Genomic DNA, 23,508 nt, shown 5'->3' on the forward strand with positions numbered 1-23,508 from the left:
TTCAGGGAAACATTTTTCGAGCAGGTGTTCCTTCAACATTAAATCAAACAACCCCTCGTAGTCCCTCACCTCACTGCCCTGAATCCAACCCTCTAATGCCTTCTTTGCATAGTCCAGGAAATCCACCCAATTCTGTGTGCCCAGTTTGTGGCTACCCCGGAACTTCTGTCTGTACTTCTCGGGTGTTTGTCCAAACTTTCTTACGAGCGCCACTTTCATGGTGGGGTAGTGGGTCTGCTCATCCGGCTCTAGGGCCAATAATGCATCCCTACCAGCTGGAGGCATGTATTTGTACAATCCCCCTCCCCAGTACTTCTCTGGCACCCCATGGGCCCTTAAAGAGACCTCATAGGCCGCTAGCCACTTGGCGATATCGTCGCCCGCACTATAGCTAGCTACTATGTCTTTTGGCAGATAGGGTTTGGGTTCCCTGGTGATTTCTCTGTCTTTGCTGCCACCATTAGGAACAGTGTGTGCCCCGACTTGTAGGATCTGGAGATCTATTTCCCTCAGCCTCAACTCGTGAGCCATCCTCTGTCCCTCCTTCTCTTTCTCCAGCTCCGCCAACTTCCATGTGAGCTGTCTTTTCTCCCTCCGGTCAGTTAATTCTACTTCTGATAAGCCACCGCTAGAGACAGTGCTGCCCTTCCTGGAAAGTGTTCTGGGCCCCGCTAACAGGTTCCCCACCTCAGGTTGGTACAACCCAGCCCCCTCGCTATCAGGCTCTCCATCCCTGTCCTCCTGCTCAGCCTTACTTTCTCGTCATGCCTCCCCCCAAGCCCTCAAGCTGGTCTGGAGTTCACCCTTCTTGGCACCTTGGGGACAATACACCCCCTCTCTCTGACAAAACTCTCTGAGTTGGGCCACAGTATAAGTTTCCAGGTCTTCCAACACAAACTCCATTTTGCCCACTCAGAATAGAAGACAGGTGTTTACAGAAGCTATGCAGGGGGGTACCTTTAGTAATACCTCCTCCCACCACCAGAGTAAATTTGGAAAAAACAAAACTCAGAATTAGGAAGTCCGCTTTGAGAAAACTCCCGGTGTAGGCCTATGGACTACCCACAGTTATTGTCGAGTGGACGCAAGCACAGCTCAATCCCACCGCTGAACACCAATTATGTTAGAAAACCCCGGGCAACCGGGTTTAGCAGTCACCCGGTGTTTCCCAACACACAAGGGGTAGCTTGGCTCGAGCGGTCGGAGGTCAGGCACCGTGTTAAGCGTACGTCACACCCTCACAATAACCATGCGTGCATCCGTTCCAAAAACGACACTACACCGTAAAAATTTATGAAAATATATCTGTGTTTATCTTGTTTTCTCTTAGTTGCAGGTTAAATAAATAATAACACACTTACAGTACACAAAGCTTCTTCTGTAAAAAGGGTAGGTCAAATAAATAAGCTCAGATCCTAAATAATCAATGAATAAATAGATGTGCATAAAATACATAGGCAAATAAATACTGTGAGGGAATAAATACTCTTTATGAACTTCCGACTCCGCCGGAGTCGTGTCGACGCCGTGAGGCGGTTCCGGTTCGATGTCGCTAGCCGGCCTCGGCTCGATGTAAGTTCTTGTCGACGCCGTGAGGCGGTTCCGGATCGATGTCGGCGGACGGCCTCGGCTCGATGTCAGTTCCTGTCGACGCCGTGAGGTGGTTCCGGATCGATGTCGGCGGGCGGCCTCGGCTCGATGTCGCTGGGCAGCCTCGATTCGATGTCGGTCTCCGGCGTCACAGGGACACGATCTCCCTACTTCCGGGTGTCTCCGGAGTGCGACCTCCACTCCCGACCTCCGGTGCTCTTCCCTTCAGGTTCCGGCGACTCCGGAGTGCGATTTCCACTCCCGACCTCCGGTGCTCCTTTCCTCAGGTTCCGGCGACTCCGGAGTGCGATCTCCACTCCCGACCTCCGGTACGATTCACCTCGGTCTCCGGCGGGCGGACTTCACTCCCCCGTCGACGCCGCACACTCGACCTCAGGTGACTTCCTCCTCGACCTCTGGTGTCTCCACGACCTCCGTCGGCGCCCTCTCTCGACCTCTGGCGGCTCCGGGTACGACGTCTGCTTTCCAGTCAGCGCCGCTTCTTCACCTCCGGCCCCAGGTCTCTAGGCTTCTCGGCGTCGGACTCCAGGAAGATACCAATGGACAGGTCAGGAACTTGCTGTTCTTTACTTTCAAGGCCTGTTCCGGCTGTTCAGGTCCTTGAGTTGGTTCTTCTTGACTTTATCCCACACAGGGCTCCAGGCTGGGCTCAGTCAGTAGGGACTAGTATCAAGGGTGGGTTTCTGGACCCCACTCCAGGCACAAGTTTCCACCCCTGCTGCCTCACTCCCTCCTCCTTCAGTGTTGTGCTGCTCTCTCTTCACCAGTCAGGTGCCAACTGCCTACTCCAACTGCCAACTCTGAGCTGGCTTCCCAACATTCTAAACCTGCCTCACACTGTCACAGGGTTCTAGAATGTTCTGGAAGGTACTAGTAGGTTCCAGTGATGTCACAGGTGACAATGGGTGGCCACCATTTTGTGTTTCAGGCCCTCAGACAGAAGTTCCAGGGGTAGGGAAAATGGCTCCCTGACCCTGCATCAACACTAAAAAATCTGGTGGTTCCCAAAAAGGAAAAATACTAACAGGGTTTGAGGCAAAAGTGGGACAAAATAAATAATGATGAGGAGGGACCACCCAAAGGGCTGACAGGTCTAACAATACAGAATCAGGCTGATAGACTTATGTTAACCAATCTAGAAATTGCCATATCACTCCACTCTTACTAGGCCTTTATTGACTTCCGGTGGAACAGGACTATAATTAAAGTATGTTGCATCACCGTTAAGGCCCTCCATGATCTGGGCCCACAATTCATTCAAACCAGAATCATGTGTTATACTCCTGGTCGGCTATTACGTTCCTCTTCATCCAACTTGCTGACTATCACGACTTTCAAAAATAAAAGGATGGATGGTATTACATTTTCGGTACTAGCTCCAACCTGTTAACACTCTCCCCCAGACACCCTACGCTTTACTAATGACTTGAAGAGGTTTAGGAAAGATTTTAAAAAATGGTTATTTAAACACGCCTTCCGTCTTTAAACTAATACAGCTGTGCCTCCTCTGGCTTTTACTATTGTTACCTATTAGCGCCAAGAAACCTTTGGGTGTACATGCGCTGCATAAATAATACTAACATGATATAACTTACAATCCGGGTTTATTATTAAAGAGGATTTTATATTACAAATCTTTTGAGACCTGTTTCACCGTTGACAATTCAGCCACTAGAGCACACCACCTTCCTAATACACCTACAACTACCATCAGTAGTAGGACATTCCACAGACGAAAAATCCACCGGAGAATCAGTAAAGGTAGGGGATCTTTCACAACAGCCATCTGGAACAGAGACTAACCAAACCCCTGATGTACTAAATTGCAAAGTGTTACGTTTACGAGTTAACCACAAACTTTACCCACACACTACATATCACCTGGAATCTAGTTCACTGCCCACATTCGGACCTAAAATGTTTTAAAAAAAGAGAATGTTGATTGCTGCATTCATTCAATTTGGATTGTAAAATAAAATGGGTAGCAGAATAAGTGAAGCTTGGCTGAACAATGTTCCAACAAAGATAATCTGTAGGAAATCATTTGGTCTGGATAGCTAGTATATGAAGTTAAACTTTAAATTATCCAGTAGTAGCTGTCAACATGGTTGTGGGCTAGCTATGCTACACAATAATGTAACAGGTTTGTCTCAGTCAATCAAGACCAACAATTGCTGTAGACGCTTTAGATTCAGGGACAGGGGTAAAGAGGGTGTTTGATTTTTACTAGCTGGCTGCAATGTTTGCATGTAAAGTTCTGTCAAGTTTTCTTTTCAGTAAAAAAGAATGCATTTTCCAGAAAACACATTATGTCTGAGCTGCCGCAGAGCACTGCACCAATGATCAAACCAGCAATAAATGTTTTTGCTACCTCTGCATGCCTTCTGGGGGCATTTACAGTGAGCAATATGATGTTTAAAGGGACAGGCATCTTGTGAAAAAACAAGTGCTATGATCTTTGTAAGTGTTTTAGGAAAACACTGGAGTAATAAATCCCTAAAACACTGCTGGGATTGTAAACTGGCAAACACAGGTGGCTAGGACTACCTTTCCACTTTCCCGTTAAACTTAGCAAGGGACCTAAAACAAAGAGATGAAATCTGCAAACAACCGAGGAAAAACTTCTAAAACATACTAAAAATACTATGATTAATTACATAGGGAATACTCCTTGCAAGTACAGCATAAGAAATATGAAGCATGGCCAAAATAGAAAATTAAAAAACGGGACAAACTTTGGTGCTATGACTGCAATGCTGTTAAACAGAAAAACAGTGCTTTAATCAAGATGGATAAAGAATGTGTGAAATATACAAACCAAAAATGTCCAGTCAAAAGATCTCATACATAAATGTCAGGTTAATATGCAGTGTCCAGCTCTGCCTTAACAGACTATCCCAACAGTACACATTAAAAACATTTGAAAACGCAAAATCAGAAAAACAGTCCGCTACTGATGTCTGTTTTCGATGGGGTATTGTGGACACAAAGTTACATTGACTGATCTATTAAAAGGAGACCTTACCTGGTCTTTCGTAGACATATTCTTCACGCTGTCCGGTTTGAAGAAGGTGAAGTCGATCATGGCCTGGTACAAAGATATAGCCTTCTCTGAATGGCCAGCTTGCCTGAGAAAATGGCACTGCTGCAAAAAGACAGCTGCAGAGACAAAGGAAGCCAAAAAACATGAGTCAGTAAACAATGAAGAGAATCATTTATTCCTAGGCAGTGCTTAATGTGAGCTTGTGCAAGTTGTGGAAAAAGATTTGATTTTTTTAGGACAGGGACTTATTTTCATCTTCAGATTTTCATCCAGAGCAAGACAGAAAGTAAAAACAGTGAAAAAGAAGAAGAAATAGAAAAGTAGGAAAACAGTGACAAAGGTAGAAAGACGATGTGAAAAAGAATCTGCATGAATGAGATACAGGGAGAGGGAGTGTAGAGTGGTGAAAGAAAAAGGCATGAGGTGAAATCAAAACTAGACAGCCATGGTGTTCGGCAACGCGGGCATTCGACAATGCTGTACTCTTGAGAAAAACATTGGGACCCTGCACTATATGCATCTTACATAATGTTCCAAGAGAGTCAGGCACCCCGTTGTGGGACTGGGGCTCACTGGCAGGTATTTCAGTCACCTGCTTACATAGAACAGGAAGCCAATGTACACTTAACATACATGCAAAAGGAGAACAAAACACTTGCTAGTTCAATTTATTAAAAATGGGATCAGACAAATAAAAAAATTACAGGTGATGCAAGGCCATAGCTTTGTACCGCCTGCATTATAAGTTGCTACAACTCACTGTCAACCACCTACCTGCTCACCAAAACACTTTCTCATTCACTTGTAGTAGGGATGGATCAATGTTGTCTTGCTGTGTATAAAAAGCAGAAGAAATAGGCAGACTTATTCTAGCCACACTGCAGTGCCAGCAGGCTTTGGAGAAAATGGTCATTCTATGAATCTTAACACTAATTGTGGGGTCTAATTAAAGGAGTCACTTGCCCTTGAAGGCTGATATAAGGCTCACGGAAGCAGACTGCTGTGGCTCAAATCCAATTGGATTGCATGACTGCTCTGAGCAGTGAATAGCAATAATAACCTGAAGACACAGTGGACAAATATCCAGTATTTTTATGTGAAATCTAGTAAAGGTATGCTTCTCTGCAAGAGCAGTGTCAGTTTATCCCACTTTCTTGGTTGCAGGCTAGTCAATATATATGTATGTCATTCTGAAGCCCCGCTGTGTCCCTTGATTTTGCTCAGAATGGAGGAAAATTACTTTGGATGTTAGGCGTGTTTCCAGTACCACGCACAAGGGACCCTTTCGCAAAGAGGCCACGGCATTTGCTGGAAAAGAGTGGAGGTTTTACCCGAGGTATCGGATTGCTGTGGCCCGCCACCCTAACTCTGGATGTGAAGAGACTGCCAGCATTAGCGGGTCCGTCACTGTATGGAAAGACGCAGTCACTAAACAGGCGTCTTCAGCCCTTGACGACCGGAGGGAAAGAGGTGCTGAAAGTAGGGGACACAATGACTTTTGTTGTTATTACTTACCAAGTCCTCTCCCTGGTACCACGGGTGTAATCAACATTCTTGTGAGGCACTTTGCTACTAACATGCTGCATTGTGGGGCGGGTAGTTTTCTACATTCAAACTACCGTCATGTAACGTGGTCCAGGTGCGCGCCTCACCACATGGAAGGAGACGCTTATTTGAGACACAGGGTGGAGAGACTTGCATTAAGGAAGAAGGCATCTGATGAAGGCTGTCGCTGAAACGTGTTATGCTCTATTCTTCAAATAAAAGTCATTCTGAAGCCCCGCGGTGTCTCTTGATTTTGCTCGGAACGGAGGAAAATTGATCTTGATCTCGATCTCTCTCTCTCTCTCTGAATGCTGCGCACCCTGGCCACTATTCAAGTTAGTTTATTTTTGTCAATTTCTGCAAACATGATCAACTGACAAACGCGTTTCAGCCTCCTGGCCTTCGTCAATGTCAAAGATCGTGTTCTTCGTCAATGTCAAAGATTGTGTTTGCAGAAATTTACAAAAATAAATTAACTTGAATAATGGCCAGAGTGCGCAGCATTCTTGAACTGTTTTGCGTAAATACGCGAGTTTCATCCTCGCGGCTGTGGCACCTGCTGTGTCGGGAGCGGGGAAACTGACGAGCATCGCAGCAAAAATATATTATTCTAGAATCCTGTGCATGGCCAGTACTCAGTACTTAAGATTAACAAATAAGATCTCCTGATACCACTCCCACCTGAGTTCTGCCTGCTAGGCGTGCGACCAAGAGCCAAGGGGAACTGTTATATTCAAAGATTTATAGACCTTGCCCTGGTACTCTTTAAATGCCAAATAGCAGTGTAGTTGAAGGCCGGTATGGTGCTTGACAAGAGGTGCTGGCTGAGAGAGCATATGAAATGGGCCAGAGTGGAAGCAGGGGGCTCGGAGGTGACCGCGTGGGATGCCTGTGTAACGATACTGGAGGCCAAGAATGATGAGAGGCCGTCTTGAGGGGGAGGCCAGAGGGCCTCAGGAGCTGATGAAGCAGATTGAGTGCTCCTGGGTGCTCCTAGCACTAGCTACCCTTATTTGAAATAACATTGTTGACATTATTTGAAGGTTAGAAAATTTACTTTAAAAACGGATTGCATCTGGTATCCCTTCATCTCATATCGGACTCTACAAATCTCTACATATCTTCAAAGAGTGACCCATACATTTTCCCGTTCTCACAAGCCTGCCTGAATTTCCTGGATTGACATGCCTGCGCAACATGACACTACCCTCACTACAGCATAATAACTTGAGACTAACATCCAGATTTGTATATGGATCATCACTGCACTCCTGTACTGTTGCCGGTTTACACTTGATGTAATATATTGAACGTCAAACTGTGCTGTGGAGTGTTTTCGGTAACTCAAGAGTAAGGTATGAATTGGCTCACAGTTCAAGTCATGGATGTCATTTATAGGAATATCATTCAGTGAGATATGGACTCAATACAAAGGGCTGGGCTAAATCAGGAGGCAAACTGTGGCCTACAGTGTGAAGAGTTTGTTGGAAAATGGGTGTGATCGTCCCCATCTACATCACATGTTGCATCAAAGTCACTGATAATTGGATCAATAACTTATCAGAGTCATGCTGCAGAGTGAAAAAGGCACAACATTTTTTTTTACGTACCAAATATCACCTCCTCCGTGCCTGGCAGGGCAGGGTGGGACACCATACTGCCGTCCAGTACAGTAGACAGGGTGCTCAGGCATTTCCCATAGATGTTGTTAACTTTGGAAACAGAAAAGGTGCTAAACTGGCTCTGGCAAAACAAGAGATATTTCTGCCAAAGCTGTGGATCATTGGGGTGGAGAAATACTAGTTTCTGCCACTCTTTCAGCAAGGTGGCTGGCTCCCAGAACTCCTCACACAGCTTTAACCGGGCCAGTTTCAGCTCCACGTTCTTTTGATTGCTGTCAATGGCTCGCTCCAAGATGGAGAGCTTCTTTTCCAAGATGAGCTTGAGAGAAATCTTCCTAGATTCCAATTCTCTTTCATCAATGGTGTACATGCTGGGTCCCTTCATTAATTCATCCTAAAGAGAAAGAAGTTAGATTTAAAAATCACAAAAATGTATTTTACCACTAAAGTCATGCAATGGGAGTCTCAAAAATATAAATATGAATTAGGGCAAACCGGTCGTTTGCTACATGGTTTATTTTCCGCAAGGGAATACACCGATTGTTCAAGTCATTCTAAAACGATGCATATATAAGACAACAAATATGTACATGTTTATTTGGTATGTCTTCTCTTACATTTCAGCTGCAGTGAAGCTCACTGGAATGAAATTAACACACTGGATGTGCCTGTGTGCCCTGCCAGCTAATGACACCAATTCATCCCCATAAGACTATTCCATAATTCATACACAATTTCTATAAATTACACGTGCTGCTTTAAACAATGTAACAAAGTCAGAATGTCTTTCTGGGGAGTTGTGACCCTGCTAACAGGAGGTACCCACCAGGATATGTGAACACATGGCAAGGGGGCAGAGTATACAGCTAAATCTAACATAACTAATTATAACAATTTCAATTATTAAAGATCCCTAGAACAAGGTAGATGTTATACAAGTTACAGAATGCGGGGCTTCTCAGGAGGAATATAAAAATGGATTCTTCACTAAAATGGTGGTAAATGTAAATGCCTGGACCCACCTCACAATAAAGGTGTCAAAGGTTAAACAAATAATTACATTTTTTAGGGGACAGCAGAAGTAAATTTGACGTTCAAGAGGGTCTGCATTGTTAAAACTTAAGCACAGAAAGGAGCAGACTGTCACCAAATTTGAACATTCTTCTACACATAGAAGAACACTTCGGAGAAAAAAGTAACTGCAATGGTAATATTGCAATGGTAAATGTCCCACATGCAAAGGACAACCTCTCACAAAATGGAAGACTCTCCTACAGTGCAATTTACGACTTCTAAAGTCACGAATACAATAAAAGCCTGCTTCCATCCATGACTTCACCCCCATTCCCTAAAATGAAAGAGGGACCCTTGATGTATGAGCCCTACTGGTATGCAATAACTCTTGACTTGTTCCAGATGGCCAAACCCTCTGGTAATTGTTGAGAAGACATCAAAGAAGTGCTCTGCTCAGACAATCCTTTTGGCTCCTACAACTTTACAATATGGCTATAACTCTACTTTGTTATGCTTTGAAAGGGATGACTTATTTAGTGAGTGAAATCTAGACCTACATACCAATAACCAGCAACATCACCCCAGTTGCAGAAAAAAACACTTTGGAGGGTCTACAAAGATAAGTACTTAATTAACCTTTAGAATACATAAAGCAGTCAATAAGTGAGGGGCCTCTAATACAATAACTGCAAAATGTCATGTTCTCTCTCATGCAAAAACGTACCCCCGGTGTTACACATGACATCCGTTCCAACATATAGAGTCCCAATGCAATCAGTATGATCCCCCCATACATTTCTTTATATGTTGTTATGCAACATCCTAGTACACTGAAGTACTATGATAGCGTATACCTGTACCACGTTGGTTTAGGAGAAAAACAGCTGGCAGCTGGATCTCAGAGAAACAAAACCAACACTATAGGGTTTAATTTAAATATTTTACTAAGCAAATGTTATTTGCCCCAAATATTTTCATACCATACTTTGGCTCAATAAGCAGATGAGGTTATCAGAGCTTTCTGCGTAGGTAATTTGGAAACTTTTTGTGCAGTTTAGACGTTTGTGGAGTAGGCTTCTTGTTAGCTCACCAATGTATCTAACTAATCTAAATATCTATCTAAATAAAAATCAGTCTTACAAATATTTCTCTTACTTCTGGTCATAGCACACGTTTGACCCACGAGCAATAAATAGGAAACCCAGTGTAATAGCCAATTTTGATAAAAAAATAAATGACAAAAATGTCAATGGTCACTTATTTCATGATGGAACGTTCTCTTAAAGCATCGCAGGAACATTAGGGTGCTGGCCCTTACTTATTGTATGGCTAAGTCGATAAGACAGCGCAGCAAGTTAAATCCACATAAAAATACTCAATCAACCAATGTTTGGTTCCATTTATCACAAACCTAGATTTCTGGATTTTTGTGTGGGGCGAATATAGTTTTAAAAAGGTATCCTCCTTAAAAAGTTATTTTTGTTGGAGGCACTAACTCTAAAAAATTATTGAGGCATGTGGCGTACTTGCATTTCTCGAAGGGGGAAGGAGGCCCTCCCCGAATTACTTTTAGGTCCAAGAGGAGGGAGGAATGAGAAACCCCAAAAATGTTTTTTGTATATACCTCTGTGCCGACCTATTTGATTTTACAAGCGACCAAACAAGGTTCTAAAATACCAAGACCCTCTGCATATCATACATTTATATTAATACCACAGTTATTAACTAAATTACAAAACATATTATTGTGCAATTCATCTTTTTATGAAATTCTTTTTATTTTATTCTATAAGTATAAGTGCATATCTCTGAAATTCACACAGTTACATATAAACGTAACACATGTAATGTTATCAATTTTCACAACATTTCTTTTGTGATTCTTTACAAAAATATATCGCATAGGACATCCCACAAAAATACAAACAATATAAAATTGCCCATTATCATCGTTCATTCATAACCACTGTCAAACTGTCACGTACTCTCATTCATACAACAGCTTGTAAAATCAAATAGGTCGGCGCAGAGGTATATACAAAAAAAATGTTTTGGGTACTTGCATTTCTCATCAATTTCAGAAAGAGAAGGATGTTCCTTAAATTTATTGCCCTGATATTCCGGTAGAGTAAATTTTACTTTAAATCTTCACAAATTATTTCTACCATTTCCCTGAAAACACTGGTAAGGTAGATTCATAATTGTCGAAATTTTCAAGGAGAAGTTGCAATACTTAATGGATTTCTAAATTGATCGGGACTCTGTTCAAATCCAATTTGTTTTAAGAGATGTACTACTTTGGCTAGCACAGGTGTGCCTATATGTGGCGAACAGAGGTATCACAGCAGCAGATGTTCATTCTGTGTCCGCCTGTGCATTTTTCCCGCCTCATCGAACACTAAGGTGCAATCCTCTCAAACAGGACGGAGAGGGACAGGAGACCCTCAACAGGACTGAATTGAGTTTTTCATGTATTTAAGGTGTCAATACAAGAGAAGGAGGGGGATAATTTAAAAATCCCCTGAATAATAAGGCCCGATAGAAGCGTGAGGCAGAGGACTCAATGAACTAAAAGCATAGATAAACAGAAAAGCCTAACTTGTCTAAAAATAGGACAATAGTGTCTGAGAAGTTTAAAGCAGAAGAATGGCATATTTTGTACCCAATCAAGAAAACTTGCCTGTAGATGCATTCCGTGCTCCAGGAAAAGTACCCCAAGCCACCCAGAGTACAGAATGTATATATTCATAGATATGTGTAAAGTGCAAATAAAAAGCATGCTTTATAATAGAAAGGGGGTGGTAAAAAAAAGCCAAGTAAGACGCGCTTACAGATGAAGTGTTTTTTTGTTGGTGTCTATGTGTAGTACCCAAACCAAGTGTATATTTTGGACTTGAAAAGTAGGATCATCAACGTTTCCTTCAGTGGAGGAGTGAAGGGGTTTGATCTGTGTTCCAGGTTGTTCGAGATCCACAGCTAAATATGGCCTATTGTGCTGTCTTTTCCTACTTGCTTTTTGTTGTTTTAAGCCTGCCAATGTCCTAACTGCAAGTTTGGTGTCCATGACTGGAGTTATTGCTGCTGTGTTGAAGGTGAACTCCTGGAATGGAACAAAGTAGATTTTAAAGGCAATGCATGTAGTTTCTGGAGCCCCAAAGAAGAGTTTGTATCTTCCGAAGTGTTTATATTATTGCTCCTTACATTTTCACTCTTGATCTTGCCACAAGGACTGTCTATGTATTAATGGAAGGAACTAGATGCAAGAGCAGACAATTTTGTAAATCTTGAGAATTAATATAGGCAGAGATGGGCTTATTTCAGTGATAATTTGGTTCTAGAACAAGGAATCTTCAGGTAAGTTTTACCAGCTGCACACACAGAAGCAAAGTCAGCTCCAGAGTTTAGAAGAGAGAAAGACGTAATCTTAGCATAAGTCTGAGCAGAAAAATAGTGGAGTCTATTGTTAAGCAGGGAGGTGAGACTTATTTCCTCATCAAATATCTTTATACCTCTGCACTAATCAAACTTGCCAGAAAACTGGTGCCAACTAAGGCTTTTTGAGCAAGGACCAGTTTAGCATCAGAATACATACTTATTCAGAATCCTCATAGGAAGTCACAGGCATGTGATGTCTCTGATATATTTCAGGGTTTATGCAAACATGGCTCAAACTGCATATAATCTGGAATATTTTTCCCAAATAATAATGTACTTACACTTCACAAGCAGCAATTTTATGACAAAAAGGATTACATTATGTCTTCCCCTCAAAGACACCAAAATGATGCAGTATCCAAAGCATAACAGCAAGCAGCAAGACCAGATCTCTGACAATAATCCATACCTGAAAAGAAACAAACTTCATCCACAACTGCACATCACTTGGGTTCTCTCTCAGCTTTCTGTTAAATTCCTCCACTTTCACCATGATGGCTGTCTCCTCACTGCTCTCTAAGGGTAACGGCTGCTTGCTCTCTGCCTCCGGGGCACCCTTGCCTTGCCGCCACAGCATTGTTGAATGATCATATATTCCTAAGGGATTCACCCAGGTTTCGGCTGGACACAAAGTCTTTGTCTCCTCCTCTTCCCGCTTATCGATAGGGATGAAAGCACTTTGGCTAGACTGAAGGCTTTGGGTATTGATGTGAACTTGGAAAGCAGGGCAGCTCATTAACTGGACGACACTCTTAGTGAAGTAGCGATCAGGCCGTTTGTTAGGTGTTTTTTTAGCAGAGGTAGACTTTTCCCAAATGATGCAGTGTTTCTTTGGATTGATACCCAGTGATGAGTCTCCTTTTCTTTTATACCTAAAAGGGCGAAAGACTACTGATTTGTATCAAAGCAAAACATTAGGATGGAACACATAGTGTTTACAAAACTCGCAATCTCCTATCCAGAAAAAAGATGTTTCTCAATTAGGAAATCATCACAGACAGAATGATGAGCAATATTCTAAGAAATACAAGTCATCATGACCCATGATGTGACTAAATCAGTCCCAGTTTCAAACTGCAAAGTTGATATTTGTTAGGGGTTACATTGTGCCCGGTCTTGCCCCCTGTTAGGGGATGGTAAAGGTAAATAGTGTATATGTACTTACTGAGGTACTACAGTTGGGGTAGAGACACTAGATAGGTAGGAGGAGAAGTACCCGAGTAAAAGTGCTAGCAGTGTTAGGAAAGAGATACAAGGATAAAATTAGCGCAGAGCAACTGCTGGATTGGTAAGGGAAGGGTTCTAGGCAGTTGTAACGCTAAAGCACTATCGGTAAGGGTAGAGGTAGAAGGATTAAAGGCAGGGGAAAGACGGTATAGGCAGATGGTAGAACGGTTAGTGTAAAGTGGAGGTATAATAATATTGGCAATAGTAAAGCAACAAGGGTATAGACAGGAGTACTAGACAAAAGCAAACAAAAAAGTAGTTGATGAAGAGGAAAATCCTCAGGGGCATAGGAACATGGAATTAAGAGAGAAAACACAGAGAAGGGGTGAAGAACGAGGATAGACAAGCAGATAAGTAATTCTAAAAAATAAAAAACACACTCCAAGGATTTGTTTGCGCAACACAAAGGGTATTCAACCTGGATGGATTAAACATCTTGGGAATGTCATTCAGTTGAAAAATTAAGGACGCAGGTTCATGTGATGGGTTACCCAGAACATGTTTCCTAAAATATGTTTTTCTGCAGAATCGCACATAATCCTTTGAAGAACAGTTCTAAAACGTCCTCTTCCAGACTGCGATGTTCGTGATTAACAACTTTGTGTCTGTGTGTATTAAAGAGTAATATCCCAATACTCCTTCTAAAAGAAGTTTGAGAAGCTCTTTCTTCATCAACAAAAAAGTAAAACAATCAATTGAAGCAAAATACTTCACACAGTGTTATGACAGTGCTGAGATGATTCCTCGAAAACAGACTGACTATTACTTATACATGAATTGATAAGTAACAGTATTCAAAACAGTACATACAGTATCAGACTTGCAACAACACGAGGCAAAGCGTCTCCAATAGAATGGTAATCTGTTAACCCTTTCGCTGCGGCGGGAATTCCGCCGCAGCGCTGGGGGGGGTTTGGGGGCAGCGCGGTGCTCATGACGGAACCACTCCGTCATGAGCCGCGGTTGAGCTGTGCTCATGACGGAGTGGTTCCGTCATGACTCCGCCCACTGCGCTAATCGCCCGCACAGGCGGGGAATTAGCGCCGCGTGGGCGGCGCGGCCGCCAACGGCCGCAGCATGACGGAACCACCCCGTCATGAGCACACGGCGACCGTGGCTCATGACGGAGCGGTTCCGTCATGAGTGGGGAAGGGGTTAATCTTTCTTATCAGCAGACATCAAAGAAGGAATACGTAATGTTATTTTCTTGTAATCTTTGCACACCAACATGTCTCTTGATTAAATTCATAAGCACTGGATATCTCTGCTGATAGGCAGTTTATCAGAATCTTAACCGACAAGAAAACTATATTTTCAAAACTTGAATAACAATGCACCGCTGGTTTTAATTCATTGTATATCTGATTTTCAATTAAACCTAAAATTAAAGGGGGGGGGCGCGGCTTGGCACCAGCCAAGATGGGTGCACTTTAGGAGAGCTACGTAGCAGCAAAAATCAAAACCCCTAAAATCCACCCCAAAATCAGTTTATTGCTCTGAAACTGTGCAGCCCAACAGCTAGCAGCTGAACATTGGCTGGAGAGAGGTGATTTTTAGCACTTCAAGTTGTGGCGTGAGCGAGGACCGCGGAGCAGAGCTATGCAAGCCACGACCAAGGCCCAACAGAGCGCGTAGCGGGAGCGGACGCCCTTGATGGACTCTGATAAAGGCTTGCGGAAGCAACAGAAGTAGCGCCTGGCTCCTTGATGTAAATGAACCGAGCAAAATGGGACCAGAGTTGCGAACGGCCTCAGACTCGGAGTTCGGTACTGAGGGCTGCGATGGCGTATGGTGCAGCAGAGGAGGTGGAAAGACGAGGCCTGAGCTGGTGAGTTATGGCAGCCGCACAGCCGAAGGAGGACGCAGGGGACGGGGGCCAGGCAGTGGGATTCCCCTCTCCCCCTCCCTAACTGGATACTTTGGAGCCCTGGGAGAGCTGCCCCAATACGTTGGTGCTCGAGACTGAAGGAGGCAGGGAGGTCTCTCCATGAAGCAGCGGGAGCAGCTAAGAGATGGCAGTGGGGGATTGAAGGTGCGGGCAAACTCTCGCGGGCCCTGTGAAACAGGACTCCACCGGTCTTTCATGAAACTGCTTGACAACCCCCCACTGTGCAGTAAGAGCATTGAGTACCTGGATGAGTTTGTTTCACGGGCTCGGTTCTAACTTTACCAAGGTTGCACAGCAGGGGTGAGAGGTCGATTTCTTGGCCCCATCCGGCTGGCACTAGTCACCTGTGGCTGTGGTATACATACTTTCTCACTGACTCTTGAAGTGGGGCCAGTGGGTGACGAGTTGGCTGGCATTGTTCAGCCTAGGTCGTAGTGGAACTGAGATATGGTGCAGAGTGGAGACCAGCACAAAGTCACCTATTCGTGAAGGGAGGGAAACCCCTTGGGAGATGTCATAAGCTCATGGAGAGACGATCCTTGAAAATGTTGGTCGACCATGGCTGAAATTCAGCCCAAAGGAGTCCCTCATACCCAATCCAACAAAATGGACAAATTTGCAGTGCCTAAGCAGCCTGGGGAAGCGGCAGCGCCACAGGTGGAGGGTCCGGAGATTGCAGAGCCCTCCCTGGCCACCATAATGGAGGATCTAAAAAGGACCCCTAGAACCTAAAATTGATGCAGTAACCATTGATGTCAACAACCTCCTCAGAGTTGATTTTAGTAAAATGTCCAAGAAGGTCACTGTAGCGGAAACTCACATTGATCGCCTACAGTCCATGTCCCATAAATTAGAGGAGCAAACTCAACAACTGACCGACAACATGCAGCCATGGCAGCTAAAACTAGAAGATCAAGAGGGGAGGGCTCGAAGGAACAACATTAGAGTGGTGGGGGTCCCTGAAGGGAAGAAGGGCCAATGCATTGATCTCTTTCCAGAAGACCTCATAATCAGCAATTTAAAACCCAAGCGCCTCTCCAACTTTTTATTTGTCGAGCGGGCACATAGAGCGATGATACTGTGACCGGGATGCCATCCTGCAAACGGCTCGATCCCGAAGAGATCTCGCCTGTGAGAACACTACGATCGCTTTTTCCTGGACTTCACTCTTCAAGTGCAGCATCACTGTCACAGCTTCGATGAAGTTATAAGGGTTAGGCGAGCGGCAGACTTCAAATACATGATGCTCTATCCAGCGCGCCTTAAAAAAGTGGCGGATAGAAAATAAAGACATTTCCTATCAGTAGAAGAAGCACGGGATTGGTTTGAGAACTTAAGTATGTACCACAAGCCGGAGCATCGCAATGGAGAGTGAAAGCGCCATGGAGGCAGGCCAACAGAGCACAACCTTAAATGAAAGGCGACAGATTAACCGACAAAGCCTTGCAGGACACTTACTCGGATGCCCCTGCCACATTATCTTACTAGGCGAACTGCCGAGGGGAAGCTCTGAGTCAAAGGGCATGCTGATAACAGACTCTGAAGAACAGGTAAGCAGCGTGGGTGCTCCTGAGGTAGATGAAGCTATTTACGAGACCATTGAGGCAAGAGATGGAAGGCATAAGGTTACAGCCTGTCCATACTTCTGAAATGTAGTCCTGAAGACATTACGTTAGGTTATAGGGGGAAAAATTACTTAATCCCAGGCTTGTCAGGCAGAGCCAACCTTCCCCAATTAGTTGAGATATTTCATGGGTGACAGGCACTGTGCAAATTGGGGAAGTGGGTAGTTTTAGATCTACTGTGCAGGAGAGGAGGGAGTTATGCATGGATAAATGTAATTATGGTTCTTATATGTTTTTGTTAACTTTGTTGTTTGAAACTAACTCAGCAAGATCCTGCTGTGCACATAGGGTGTGGGACACTATGCCGGAGACATCGGCTGCACTTTTGGTTCCCAGGGGAGGGGTATACTTGTCTTAGATATCATATGGCTTAGCGTACCTCACCTGGCCGTAGAGTACTGACGTGGCCCGTCAATGGCGTGGGCAGCAAAATTCAACACACCATAGTTAAGCAGTATCTTCGACCACACGGCCCAGAACTGGTCCTGCTGCAGGAAACTCACCTTAAAGGCAATTAGTATAAGGCACTAGATAGGAATGGATACACCCTCCTTGCCCATACAGGTTTTACGACAAACTCTTGGGGTGAAAGATTTGTATTGAGAATCCTTGAAATGCTATTTTAGAAGGGCTTTATATTGTTTTATCCTCTGTAATTTTGTTTATATTTTCAACTTTATTACTGTATATCAGTAGTTGCCTTGTGGGAAGGTTTATGCAGAATACAGTAGGCCTGATTTGGTTATGGTAACATACCACTGATGAAGGCTATCGGCCTCATTGGCTCATTGGAAAAAGTTATGCCAGAAGCCCTGGGTCCAATTAAATCTTTTCATAATAACTTTTTTCATTTTGAAGATCATATGTTATAGCCAACAGGACCTTAAGGGTGATATTATACTGTTTAACGCCTGTACACAGGTATTTCGTTAAACATATTCTCAAAAAATTACTCTAGTAAGCAATGATTTTGGTATTGGTCTCCCCAGTCTGGTTTCCACCTCTCGCAAACCCTGTGGGGAGAAGAGTTTCACTTTGATAATTCTAGTTAACCCAGTTTAGGAGGGGCTGCATATTGTTTTCCCAACTATAGTTTTCTATACATAATTTATTTTCTGACTGTATGCCTCAGGGTTGCCTTGTGGGAAAGTTTATGCAGAATTTAGCAGGCCTGTGTTGATCGTGGCAAACAAGCCAATTATGAAGATTTAAAGCCTGATTTGATCAATGGGAAAAAGTAATTCCAGAAGCCATAGGATTGAATTGTTTGCTATGAAAAGTAAAGACAAAGGAAGTAAACCTGAAAAATGAAAAGCACATGTTAAGGCCTTTAACAAGGATTGTCAATACAAGGTGTTAAAGACTTTACACACCTATTGTCTTTCGTGGAATCTCAAAGTTTACTGTAGAAGGCAAGGGTTTGGTGTTGGTTACCCCTCTAATAAACACTTGGAGTTGAACATTTGCAATGTGATAATACCTGTTAGGCCCTTTTCATAGGGGCCGTATTTTGTTTTACTAACTGCAGTTATTACAGATTTGTAATTTTATGAATGTATGCCTCATAGTTGCCGGCTTCAGAATAGTACAGGTGGCCTTGGTTGGTTATGGTGAGAAGCCAATGATGAAGGTTGTAGGAGTGATTTTTTTCTATCAGGAATAAGAGAAATAGGGGGCGTGGCCAGCAGCATGCAGGGCTAGACGTGTCTCCCGGGAGCTCCCGGCCGACGTCTACAGATCCGACGAATTACATATCTCCACCGGCCACAATTCACACATTGGCTGCTGGTAGATGCACAAGAGAGGGACGAGAACGTCAAAACCCGACTCCGAAGCATATAGAGGACGTTTTGGCGGACCTGGACGCAGCGCCCGCGGTGAAGAGCTCACGACCAGACAAGATGGCGGCGCGGTGAACGGCCCGGGGTAAAGTCCCGCTGCCCGACAGGAACTGGAGCCCACCTGCTACCGACGAGACACCACCGGACACTGGCGCCAGCAGCAACCGGACCGTCCTACAAGCCCGGGGGCCGCCAGGACCGCCCACAGGGAGAGGAGCAGGTACGAGGCGAAGGCGCTCCAGTGACAGACAGCGGCACGACGACGGACGGCGGCGGGTCTGGAGTCCAGTACGAGACGCTGTTCGGCGGCATCGACGGGGCCAGAGAGAGACGCCGGGCCCCGCGCTGAGGGGGCCGGAGGCGGCGGGTGCCGCTGAGCAGGACGGAACACTTATCCAACATGGCGGCCACTCCACCGGACTGACGGCCCGAGGCAAGCCCTGCGGTCCCTGCGGCGGGGGACGGGACCTCTCTACACATACCGGCTGCAACGAAGGCGCGGAGGTGATACGCTGGATGCGGCTGGACCGGGGGAGCGGCGGACGCCGTGAGTACACCTACACCAAGATGGCGGCCATGAACGCGGAGGCACTTGGTGGGTGAGCGGAGCGGGAGAGGGCGGCCCGGCCCACCCACACGCACGGAGGCCGGTGGTCGGGAAACTGGACTGGTACCTAGGGGTTCCTGTGGCGGGAGACCCTTCCCCCCCCACCCCACACTCTTCGCGCCTTCACCAACCCCCCCCCCCCCCCCCCCCACGGAGGTGGGGAGGAAGGAGATTCCAACCAGCGACGGGGGGAGAAGGGGGACAGGTGGAACCCTGCTGGACGTGCCGCTGCAAAAGAGGGGCCCACTGCAGCTGACCCTGTGCAGCATTGAGGAGCTGTGGGACAGGCAGAGCGGAGGGACGCCTGGAAACGCGCGACAGGCATACCCGCTACCGGATAAGCGGGGAAGACGTGAAGCACCAGCACGGTACACCACCCTGGCCGATCGGAGTGAGGTGACAACGGGGGGCGGCCCCGTGCAGGGTTGGTCCTGGAGATTGGCCGTACGACGGGCGACATCGAGCCGCTTTGGATCCCGGTGGGGCGCACAACGGGGAGACCGCTACAACCACTCGGCCAAGGGCGCTGGCTGCTGGGTTGACTACGGAATCAGGCAAGATGGGGAAGAGAGATCCCCCACCCAAGCCCCCCAAACAAGGCACTCTGGATCTCTACGCAGCGCCGAGGTCATCCAAAGACTGCGCGGGCGCGGCGGCAGCGGGGGCCTCTGACACGGACAGGTTGCTGGCGGCTATCCAGGCGTCGAGATCGGACATACAGGAATCCCGATCAGCGCTGGAGGGGAAAATTGGGGAAGTGGGCGCTGAGGTCACACTTCTGCGACAAGACTTCAAGAACCTCTCCGCCAGGGTGTCCGAGACCGAAACTCGCATTGGAGAGGCTGAGGACGCAATAACTACCCTTCGAAGAGACATGGCGGAGCTCCAGGCGTCGCACAGACAGCTGCTCTGGAAGGTGGATGACGCCGAAAATAGGGCGCGACGGAACAACCTCCGTTTCGTAGGATTTAGAGAGGAAATCGAGGGGAACAATATGGCAGCCTTCCTGCACAAGTGGCTCACGGAAACCTTCCCTGGAGCCCGTTTTTCTTCCTGTTTCGCGGTCGAAAGAGCGCACAGGGCGCTCCTGGCAAAGCCTCCGGTGGGCGCAAGACCCCGGCCAGTGATCGCACGATTCCTCAACTTCGCGGACAGAGATCTAATACTGCGGGAAGCGAGGAAAATGGGCGAAATCCGAGTGGAGAACGCCAACGTAATGATTTTTCCGGACTATAGCCAGGAGGTACAGAAGCAGCGGCGCTCCTTTGACTCGGTGAAGGTCAAACTGCGATCACTGAACATTACGTATATGCTGCTCTTCCCGGCGAAACTCAAAGTCATCTACATGGAAAAAACTTCTTCAGCCAGCCAGAGGATGCATGGCACTGGCTGGAGGAGAGACCGATCCTCAATGGTCGGGAGACGGCAGGGAGAGAGGAGCTGGTGAGGACGGCACAGGATAGGGCGCGGTGGGACACGCCAAAACAGCAGAGGAGGAGATCCAGGAGGCTATACTCCAGACACACCGGCACCCCATACCATCCGCGGACATCAGCAGGATCCAGGAGGGGGAGATCGGAATCACCCGGGACGTCGAGGGTGGCACACGGACCCCAGGAAGGGTTGCGGGATCCGACCGGCTCGGAAGGGGAAGGAGGGCACCCCAGAGACTCGGAGGAGGAGGGTGAGGTGTCGGACATTGAACAGCGCTCCTTACACCCACTGGAAGCAGAGATCCGGCAGTTGGAACAGGACGTCTCAGACAAACACTGCAGCACAGTACCGACAACGCAAGACTCACACTCGTGACCCTGGCAGCAGTGGGGGGTTTGATTGTCGGCCAGGACACGGACATGACACGCAAGTGGCCAACACCCTTTCAGTTGTTGTTTCTTTCTCTTTCCCTTTTTGTTCCTTTCCGTTACCTTTCTTCTCTTGTGTTTACAGGTACGGTTTACTTGTTAGCAATAACAGTGGTGTAGAGGGAGGGAGTGGGGGGGGGTGACAGACCGACTTCTACTGACAGCTTGGACCGTGATGGGGACGAGTCTGGAAGGGGAGAGTGGTGGGGTGGGGGGTGGGAGGGGGCGCGGGGGAGTTTCCACAAGTTGGGGTAGCGGGGGAGGGAGCTGGACCAGGGATAGCACGGAGAGACACGATTTGAGGAATGGGTGTCCACACTGTCACACGCAGCCGCAGGGGTCGCCTAGTGACCTTCGGAAGACCTACACAATATGGCAGGTACACTAACAAACACGGCCGGTCTACACAAGGGGGTATCCATTCTGACCTGGAACGTCAATGGCCTGGGCTCCAAAATAAAAAGGGGATTAGTGAATTCCTACATCAAGAAGACCGCCCCGGACCTCATCCTCCTGCAAGAAACCCACCTTAGGGCAGGAAAATGTACATTCATAGCGAGGGGGAGATACAAAGTCTTGCACCATGCGGGATACACGTCAGGCGCCAGGGGAGCCGCAATACTTATTAACAAATCACACCCCTTCGCTGTAGCGCGTACATGGAGTGATACACAGGGTACATATGTGGGAGTGCAGGGGGAGTGGAACAGACAACGCATGACCATCATCTCCGTATATGCCCCTCCGAAACTCCAACCACGCACACTCAGGGAGGTAGCATCCATCTTACTGGACACGGCGGATACGATGCAGATAGTGGGGGGGGACTTCAATGATGTCATGTCAGAAGACTTAGACCGCTCGGGGGCACAACATCGAGGGGGGACACAGACACCTCTTGCAAAATACATGGCGGACATGGGACTCACCGACGCATGGCGGTGGCGACACCCGACGCAGGCGGCATTCTCTTTTTACTCGGGGGCCCACAAAACCTTCTCCAGGCTAGACTACCTTTTTGTGGCGAGACAGTATTTGTCAGAAGGGGATGAGATCGAGTACAAGGCAAGGGGAATTTCGGACCACTCCCCACTCTATGCGCGCCTAGGGAAGAACGCCGAAAGGCGTGAGACGGAATGGCGCTTGGCGGCCTGGGACATTCAATCCCCTGAAATAATCCGGGGTCTGAGGGCGGACATAAAAGTCTATGTAGCAGAGAACAAGGGCTCGGTGGCCTCTAACATTGTCTTCTGGGAAGCCATGAAACCTGTGGTGCGAGACAGACTCAGAGGGAGACTACGAGATGAGCGTAGCAAACGACAGGGGGAGGTTACAGCGTTAGAATGCGACATCCTGACCCTAGAAAGGCACTACCTTGTAAACCGAGGGGAGGGAACGCTACGGCAACTGCAAGACAAACAGAAAGAATATAGGGAGCTGGTCTCCAATGAGGCAAAGACGCAAGCCCTAGCCACGCTACACCGCCTGTATGATGTGGGCGACAAGTCAGGCAAGCTCCTGGCATGGCTTAGTAGGAAAGAACAAGCCGCGAGGTGGGTGGAGCGAATCAGGAACGAGGGGGGAGGCCTGGAAACTACCGACCGGGGCATAACAGCAGCCTTCGCGCGGCACTATGAGAACTTCTATAGGGGCCGGGACCTCGGGTCGGTGGAAGAGGCCCTACTTTATATGGACAGTCTAGATATCCCAGTTTTGGATGAGGAACTCAGCGCCCCTTTGGAGGCGAGAATCACACTGGAGGAGATCTCCGTAGCCATCGCTAAATTAAAAACGGGGAAGACGCCGGGGCCAAACGGGTTCCCGGCGGAATTCTTTAAAAAGACGGCTGACCTGTTGACGCCCCACCTGTTGGCACTATATGTAGAAGCATATGGACTGGGGGACCTCCCGCGAGATTTAGCGCTGGCAACCATAGTGCCGATATACAAACAGGGAAAGCCAAGGGAGGAATGTGCCTCGTACCGCCCCATCTCCCTCCTAAATCTGGAGGTAAAAATACTGGCAACAATTCTAGCGGCGCGCCTACGAACGGTGATCCCGGACCTTATCCACACAGACCAATCCGGATTCTTGCCGGATAGGGCGACAAAACACAACCTCCGACGGACCCACAACTGGCTCCAAGAAATACATGGTAGAACAGAGCCGCACTGGTTCCTGTCCTTGG

General features: G+C 46.8%; 1 protein-coding gene across 1 annotated transcript in view; it reads right to left on the reverse strand.

Moving 5' to 3' along the window:
- NRDE2 (NRDE-2, necessary for RNA interference, domain containing) overlaps window positions 1-23,508 on the reverse strand; it is a 205,004-nt gene that overhangs the window by 92,799 nt on the left and 88,697 nt on the right. Inside the window, exons 5-7 of the mRNA XM_085626525.1 lie at window positions 12,680-13,142; window positions 7,810-8,215; window positions 4,637-4,770 (exon numbers count right to left, since the gene is read on the reverse strand). Of these exons, the coding sequence (XP_085482651.1) occupies window positions 4,637-4,770; window positions 7,810-8,215; window positions 12,680-13,142 (1,003 nt within the window). The remainder of the gene's footprint in view (window positions 1-4,636; window positions 4,771-7,809; window positions 8,216-12,679; window positions 13,143-23,508) is intronic.

This window comes from Triturus cristatus, chromosome 9 (genome assembly GCF_964204655.1).
Source record: "Triturus cristatus chromosome 9, aTriCri1.1, whole genome shotgun sequence".
Taxonomy (NCBI): domain Eukaryota; kingdom Metazoa; phylum Chordata; class Amphibia; order Caudata; family Salamandridae; genus Triturus; species Triturus cristatus.